Source organism: Anarrhichthys ocellatus, unplaced genomic scaffold (assembly GCF_004355925.1).
Source record: "Anarrhichthys ocellatus isolate YVR2014 unplaced genomic scaffold, GSC_Weel_1.0 scaffold4, whole genome shotgun sequence".
Lineage (NCBI taxonomy): Eukaryota > Metazoa > Chordata > Actinopteri > Perciformes > Anarhichadidae > Anarrhichthys > Anarrhichthys ocellatus.
Window position 1 is genome coordinate 16,175,147 of NW_022280034.1, and position 8,588 is coordinate 16,183,734.

The following is an 8,588-nucleotide window of genomic DNA, read 5'->3' on the forward strand; positions in this document are numbered from 1 at the left end:
AAGTGTGAACAGCACTTAGCCATCCATAGTTTCATCCTCCTGAAAAATCCAGCGAGAGAGAGAGAGTAAAAAAAGACGTTTTAATCCTGGCCTTAAACCCTGGTGAAAAATAGGACTGGGAGTAGAACGCAAGAGATTAGGCCATGAGATTAACTCTCCATTTGTTTTCTAAGAGCATCGGCTGCCGGAGGTGCAAGAGGCGAGGAAGGAAGTGTAGGAGAGGAGAGGAGAGAAAACAGGAGACTAGAGGTGAAACAAAGAGAACAGAGCAAACAAATAGTGGAGGAAACAGGAGAGGAAACAAGAGGAGAGAACGGGAAAGAAAAAGGATACAGGACAGGAAAGAAAACAAAGGAAATAAATCGAGAAAAGGGGGAAATAGTAAGGAGAGGAGAGGCGGTGAAAAATTCTTTTTTTTTTGCCAAATATAAAATATGACTCAATGTCTTTTGTAATACTCTGTTAAGGCATATGGGGAACAATTGATGTTTAGGTCAGTGGTTATGGTTAGATTGGTATAGGATAGGACTCCAGGAAAAGAATGCAATGTAATGTCCCCAAAAGTGACCTAAGGAAACGTTTATGTGTGTGTGTGTGTGTGTGTGTGTGTGTGTGTGTGTGTGGGGGGGTGTGTGTGTGGGTGTGTGTGTGTTTGTGTGTGTTTCACTTAAAGGAGTTCTATATGCAACCAAAGTGGCAAAAATAACAGACACATTTATCTCTGTCAAAGGGTGAAATGTCTTAATGTCTCAATATCAGAGGGAGATTTGTTTTTTGAGCCGACATACCTAATATTTTCTCACTGCTAGGAAGTTGGGCTCGGAGGAACTCAATCAAGTGAAGGGGGCGAGGTGGGGATATAGTGCTTTAAGCAAGAGAGGCAGTTCTTGGCCTTTAGATCACAGGTTGCATTAAGGTTGGGCCATTAATGTCATGCCACGCCCAGTTACTTTATGACTTGTCTGTAGCTCATACCATAAAAGCCATGAGCTGCAGATCCCTAACCTTTAAGTCCCCCTAAAGCTGCCTTTCATAGGCTGTAAGCCTGCAGATTTCACATGTGGGCATTAATATTAGTATGATAGTGGCTATTGCTTTTATGTAACAGCATGGAAGTTCACAGCAGCATGTCCGCGTCACAAAAGCATTCATTTACCATCTCTGTCTCCACTACTCATTTCTACTTAACATTATAGTATCTTGTAGTTAATTACTATATGCTCCTCCATGTTAAAACAACTGTAATTAAATAGATAAATAAACCTACCTTAGGTTAATAAACTTAGTAGGTTTAGGATTAAAGTGCGTTTTACTCTTTAAACGGTTGGTTTGAACCAGGCGTCAACCTCCGGTTCTCTACGTTGATCCTCCGCATTCCAAATATTGTAACTTCCAAAAAAAAACCACATGCTGACGATCATAATCCAAGATGGCCACGGCAAAATCGGCAAACTCAAGGCATCGAAACTGCAGTCCACAAACCAATGGGTGACGTTACGACGACCACGTCCACTTTTTGTATACAGTCTATATGGTTCGATATAAAGGCCCTGACTCAAAGTTTTTGCAATGCGTCCCTCGCCGTTTGGCACTGGTTGGCACTGGTTGGCCCCTGTCGGCGTCTTATCGGCCATTTGAGCATGTTTACTTGTCGGCGGAGCCCATTCTGGTTGGCTATTCAGCTTAAAGGTGCCGAATTCAATATTTAGAGCATGAAAATAGCAACAAACGGCTATTTGCTCCGTTATGATATAGTGGAGTAATGTCTACCGGAGCTGAGAATGAAGTCACTCTCCCACTGGGTGTTGAAGTCTTTGGTGACATCGCCGGGCTGGCTGCGCATACAGCTAGCTCTACTTTTGCAGTTGTTTGCACAGTTACCACTGTTAGCTTCTAGCCGCTGGCTTAGCTTGAGGGCCATTGAGAGACAATAGAAATGCTCCAAATCTCTGTTTTCCACCTTGACGCCAATCAGTGCACGAGAAGAGAAAGTGAGGATACTGCTTTGTTTCGTATGCATCATAACAAAGCATGACATGCGTATGTACAAGGCTTGTACATCCGCAGACAGACAGTAGGGTCTTCCAGTTTCCCTTTTTTAAATGACGAATACAGACTACCGCCACTTACTGGTACGGAGAGTTATTTCATCTCACGCATGCAGAACATACACGCAAGTAGACCGTTGGCCATTGTCTTTGCAGTGTGTTTAAGTGCAACTTAAGGCCCAGACACACCAAACAGACATTGAAGCGTCGCCTCACGTCTTAAGACTCACCGGGCAGATAGCCAATCATGGGTTGGGATAATGACTTTGCACCAGGGGTGGTCAATCAGATTTCAGGGGTGGCCCGTGCCACCTCAGGCAAACTTCATGGAAGTTGAACATGATGATCAACTGAAAACATAGCAGTAAAGACCTCAACATTTTAAAAATAGCTATTTATATCTACATTCTTTGGTATAATGAAGGATTACAAGGTGTTAAGATTAAGAAATATAATTTACCAGCATTTAAAGTAAGCATTTAAGTCGTAGCAACAAACAGTCTCTTCCTTCAACAAAAGTGAGTGAGTCTTGATGTTTAACAATCTTAAGCTGTAGTTTCATTTCAAAGTTGAAGAGTTCTGTTGCTGTAACTTGTGTTGTTTAGTCATGGAACCATCTCAGAGAGTCTTCATCAAATGTCCAAGAGAAACATTGCATGCTTACCAACATATGTGGATTCAAATTATTTTCTTTCTTCTTTTTTTCATTAAACTAATTTTAGGAAAGTTATGATGGGTGTTTATACATTTGTCTCAGATGAGTAGCATGAGCTTCGCTCGGATCAAAGTAAAATATTGAAGCCTGACGATAACTATTCACTTCAACCTTCAACTTTGCAGCTGTATCCATGTTTGTGGTTATAAGGTGCAGCCAAAGCTGTAGCGACACTGTTGTACATGGAGGAATCCAACCTGAACCTGCCTGACCAGTAAAAGATAAATAGAGTCAAACAATTCCTCTCAATATATCTAAACAGCTGTTGACTCAAATTCAAGTTTGTCAACCTCAAAAGTTACCAAGTTAAAACATTACTTGCTGACATAAGTAGAACATTCTAAGTTTGATATTGCTAACATAGAAGTGTTTTGTCAAGATTTTCTCCTTGACAAAATATTAATGTGCAGAATTTTAAAAATATATTTGATATATTATTATTTTTTATATGTATATTTATTTTTTACCCAGATTGTTTCGGAATGCATCGAAATGTTCCACATCAATCCTAAAAAAGTATGAGACTGGGAACATTTCTAGTGTTTTTATGTATGAAATGAAATTTATGAATATATTTCCAAAAGCAGAAAAAATGTTTTTACAGCCATCAACCATTCTGCTATCAGTATAAGCAGATCAGAATAAAAAGATGTATTCAGAAAAACAAATCAATTTGACAACATTGACACATCTGACCAGCTGCTTTTGAAACAGCAGTTATGAACTGGATTAGTACTATTTCATAACAAGATATCTTATTCTTTCTTTTAATTTATTTCTACTCCACTAAATTTCGGAGGGAAATATTGTAGATATTACTTTTTCATCTTGCAACTTTAATTCGTTTTCAGATTAAGAACATTTTCATATTAAACCACATGATAAGATCATAAAATACTATACATTATCAAAAAAAAACGACAGTAAAAGTCAGTCAGTCAGGTTATTATCATTAGTTATTATGGTACTTATGAGTGTCACAGGACTTTTTTTTTCCTTTTTTCATTACTTTGCACTCGGTCTGTAGTGATATGCCCTACTACACTTGAAAGGTTCACGGGACTTCACGAGACTACTTTGCAAACTGATCTTTCTATTTTGGCTCCAATGTCTTGCCGTCGCGAGCCAGTCCCCGCCTTCTGGCATAAAATGCGGCTGCGCAAGCTTTTTCGGTCTTCTCCTCCCACGTCAACCGGTGCAGCTGCTACCTACTACACAACGTGAGCTCTATTGTTAAGGTAATGTCAGCGTTTTATTTGTATAGGTGACGTTTATATTAATACATATACTCCTACTTTCCTCCCTTTTACATTTCCGAGTTTGAAGCTAGCGTTCATCAGTTTTATAACAATTTTCCAGCGGGTGTGATCACAAGTTAATGTGGTTTAAACATGTTAACGTCTTCCGGGTAATACTGTAATTTTTAAGAGTAACGGTATACTAATAAATGAAGCTACGGGGTAATTATGTTTTTGTGTTTCGGTCTTGGATCAGTGTAGCTGCGTCGCTGGTGTTTGAAGTGGGTTTTTTTTTTTTTTTTTTTTTTTTCTTTTCTTTTCTTTTCTTTTCTTCGCGGCGGTAGCGCGAACAAAAGATGTATGTCTGAAGGCCTGGGCCTGTGCTGTCTTCTCCTCAGAACTGGATGTCTGAACTTGCTCTGTGACTAACGTCGGTTTGTCTGGCGCTATGTTGGTAGTTGTCAGTAATGAAGTGATTGTTCGGGAGGATGCAAGTCACTTCTCTGGTTGGGGTCCATTTGTGACTGTACGGTTAACTTAATTTAGCCTTAATTTAGTCCGACTGTCGCGTGCAGCCGGCAGACCAAACGTCATTGATTTCGGTGAGTCACAGGTCGGAAGTACCTTTTGTGCGCACGTGCAGTCCAACGCTTTTACAGAAACTCTATCTCGTGCACATTATAGGATGTATAAGTCAAGGAGTCAGTTTACCGTGACTCGTGATCGTCCATGCTGTACTAGTATAGCCATTCTTGAAATTCACGCTTTGCTAACATAGCTACGCCTCAAATGTGCTAAGCCGGCCCACTACAGCGATAAACTCATTGCGTAAATGTCAACGTCAGCCTGCTGAGGGTTCAACTGAAGTCTGCGTGCAATAGCTTGGGGGGGAGCTATTGCAGTCAGTGGGTTTCATTCTCAAAGGGTTATTTCCATGTCTTGGCCTCGATCTAGTGTTTTTTTTTTTTTGTGCAGAAATTAAGCTAATGTCTGGCGGAAACTGTCATTATCAAATCTTATTTTTTTGTTTGACTGCAATATTTTCTACCAATATCCTAGGGAGTTTCCTGAGATCTATGTATTTTTTTCTAATTAAAATTATGAAATAATACATTTTCATTCATTGATTATCGGAAACTTTGTTCTTATTTTTAATTGCATGCTTGCAGTAGACGTGGCAATCTTCATATTTTTGCCACCTCAGCTACACTGCTGTGCTCTGATGGTAGGGCCAATTTCGGTTTTTGTTTTTGTGCCCAGCACAGACTTGCAGGTTTTTAATCCCTTTTTTATAAAACCAAGGGACGTTGGCCTATTGCTGACAAATATCTCTCAAGTATAAAGATAAAAGTTGTGATGTTTAATTCCAAAACCAAATGGCTCTTGAAGATGGCTTTAGTTGTAAAGTTCTTCCAATTTTAAACTAAACTAATGCTGAACTGCTGTTTTTTTCCCCACATTCACAAATTATTCTGCAATGTTCAAATGCACATAATTTACCATAGATCAGGTCAAGTTTTCCTTTCTACGGTATACATGAAGAACAAAATAAAGCGACGCATTATGGGTTGGTAGTACCAACAATAACTTAAATATAGTATCTTATGACAGCCTTCTCAGTCAGGTATGTTGCATGAAAAAACAAATTCATAATAACTTCTTGTCACACAGGTCTTTTAGATTGTACTGACTATTTGGTGAGCCATTTTAGCACAAGATGGTGTGTGTGTATATATCTCTATCTATCTCTGTTCAGATGAGTGTGCTAAATTCTTGAGGGCCTCAGAAAGGTGCTTCATTGTGCTTCGACATGATGAAACTCACTAGTTTCAATAGGGTCCTCACGACTGCTGGTTGGTGCTCTGGCCCAAATGGTAGGATTAAAGCTGACTTGCTACATTCACATGTGTGAATGGTCTCTATCCAGTGCACCATAGTGTGAGAATAGCTCGGTGGGCAGGGCTTGCTGTCAAAGTCCCAGTGGTTCAGATTAGGTGATCAAGCTGTGAGATCCACACCAGCCTTTGTCGTCTTTTGCGTTCACTGCAATGGGGTCGGGGCCCTCCGCAGCCGGCCCCACCACTGACTGTGCCAAGTGCAACCGAGAGGCGTGAGTGACACTCCATGCTTGTTCCTCCTGCTGATTGCACTTTATTTTCCTTTTTTACGTTTTTAATTTTCTGCTTTTGTTTCAGAATCATGGCTGAGTTGAAGGAGCGCACATTCATTGCCATCAAGCCCGATGGTGTGCAGAGGGGCATCATTGGAGAGGTCATCAAGAGGTTTGAGATGAAAGGCTTCAAACTCGCAGGCATGAAGATGCTCCATGTAAGTACACGTTTCTTTATACGGCTCTTCCTCTGAAATTGGTTGCTTTCCTTGCAGTCGCTGGTGGTGTTTTTAACCATCCACAGGACATGGTCTTGTACTCACAAGTGCGGTGTTGCTGTTAAGAACCTCCGGTGAGCGGATAAGCCTGCTAGACTATTCCTGACTGTAGCATAGATTAGCACTGAGTGAAAGACTCTTAAACCTCTAACGTGTGATCTGGGACAGCGTGGGATGCCGCTTTCACCATGAAGTGTGTTCATGTATAATCCTGTATTATGAAGAATTCATGTCAACTACAACGCATGCAAAACTTCCTCGCCATATTACTGAGGTGAAGGAGATTAACCCCTAATTGCTCAAATTGAAATCCTTGGTTGATGTGATGCAGTTGAAAGTCAAATAGAAATGGGAGCCATGTACAGTTTGAATGAGGAGCACAGAGGCCTGTCCAGAGAATGTAGGACTGCAAGGTGTATTTTAAGTCTTGCTGAACCAGTTGAAGGCAAACTGGCCATCTGAAGTTGACAATAACTACAAGGTCTTCCCACTTTAATGGCTTGCACACGGAATTGGTCGACTTGTTCACTAGCTGTTCAGCAGTAGGTGGCTGTTTTGTCCCGCAGCGTCAAACCGGAGTTATCTCCGCAGAGGGTTTCTCGTTATTCAACTTGTGGAAGTGGGACGTAACGACCATGTGACCTGAGGTCTGTTGTGCCAGCTGTGAACAAATAGTACTTGCTGTGCTTGTAGTCTGCTTCAGAGGCATGTCGTTAAGTGTCACACAGCACATCATGATGGAGACTTAACGGAAGCCGCCAAAGGGTGTGTGTGTGTGTGTGTGTGTGTGTGTGTGTGTGTGTGTGTGTGTCAGTCAAATTCTGCTCTCTTGTAAGAGACATGGATGCACCCCTTGATCAGATAGCTGCAGCGTTCTGATTGGATGCGAAGGCTTTCTCCCAAAAATTGAAGATGACATGGGGCCAGTTATTGCTGTAGCTTTGTAAATAAATAAATAAATAATGGAGTTGGCAACGCCATGTGACCAAATGTTGTTCTGAAACACATGGTGGAGGCAGAGAAATCAGTACGACCTAATGCCATGTTCACACCAAACGCCAGTCTCGCCGGGGACTATTTGTGTTCATTCGTGCTGGACACGCCGGAGAGGGGGCGGGGCTTATCGCCCTGAAAGCCGTTCAACTGTCGGCCATTAACCATGGAAAAAATAACCTATTTCTGCTTAGTACGTGTTGTGGAAGTCACAGATATCCCGGGAAACTAAACGCCGTCATGTCTGGATTCATAATATTGTCCAGAGGAGCTCTGTGGATTTTATCGAGCTGTATTCACTGTCTAGCAAGCCACAGGTCGGTGCTAGGCTATGCTAACATTGTAGCAGCTCCACCAACACTCGGAATAACGTCATCTAGACATAAATACGGCAGCGTCTGTTCATTGTTTGTACCATATGGTGTATATACACAGTTTGGTCCGGTCTCTATTGATATGAGGTATCGTAGAGCTCTGGGTGAACACAGATGGCTACAGTATTTGTTTCCTGATTCAACATGTTAGAGTCCTTGATGAGGAGGAAGAGAGTTCAACAGCAGGGTAAATCACTACAGAATCCTACTTGTGTTCCGTTTTGAAGTGAGGAACGTAACGTCCCTCCAGTAGCTCTTCTGGTGCTGGTGTTTACTCGTTATCCAGCTTGACAAGTTAGCGTTAGCTCGTTAATAACAGTAGTAAAGCAGGGGTGGTATAGTTTGCAAGACTAAAGAGACGTTTTTATTCACACGCCTTTTTTGGTCCATTAATATCCGATTAATCGAAAAAAACAATCGCCAGATTAATCGATTATGAAAATAAACGTTAGTTGCAGCCCTAGTTCAGCCCCTAGCAACATTCTGAATTGCTGCTCCCCTCTGAGACCTCGGGCAGGCTGTTCCTGAGTCCAGGCTCCTTGGGTCTGAGGCTTCCAGAATCGGTAGCATCTTTCTTAAACCTTATTTTTATAAACCTTTTTTAGTGAAGTTTTATTTTCAACAGGTCTTATCTATTTGCCTAAAATCCTGAAATGTTTAAAGTGCTTTGCATGGTTGCAGGATTAAGACAGTTTATTATAACTGAAATGCTCTATTGTAATTCAGCTTATAAACTCTCCTGGTATCGAGAGTCCCTGTAGTCGGTACGGCACATGTGATACTACAAAATAGTGTGTGTGTGTGTGTGTGTGTGTGTGTGTGTGTGTGTGTG

At 41.3% G+C, this 8,588-nt stretch overlaps 1 protein-coding gene across 1 annotated transcript in view; it reads left to right on the top strand.

Moving 5' to 3' along the window:
• Nucleotides 1-3,911: 3,911 nt before the first annotated feature.
• Nucleotides 3,912-8,588, top strand: part of nme2a (NME/NM23 nucleoside diphosphate kinase 2a) — a 5,940-nt gene continuing 1,263 nt past the window's right edge. The window contains exons 1-2 of the mRNA XM_031843135.1: nt 3,912-4,001; nt 6,197-6,329. Of these exons, the coding sequence (XP_031698995.1) occupies nt 6,201-6,329 (129 nt within the window). The 5' untranslated portion in view covers nt 3,912-4,001; nt 6,197-6,200. The remainder of the gene's footprint in view (nt 4,002-6,196; nt 6,330-8,588) is intronic.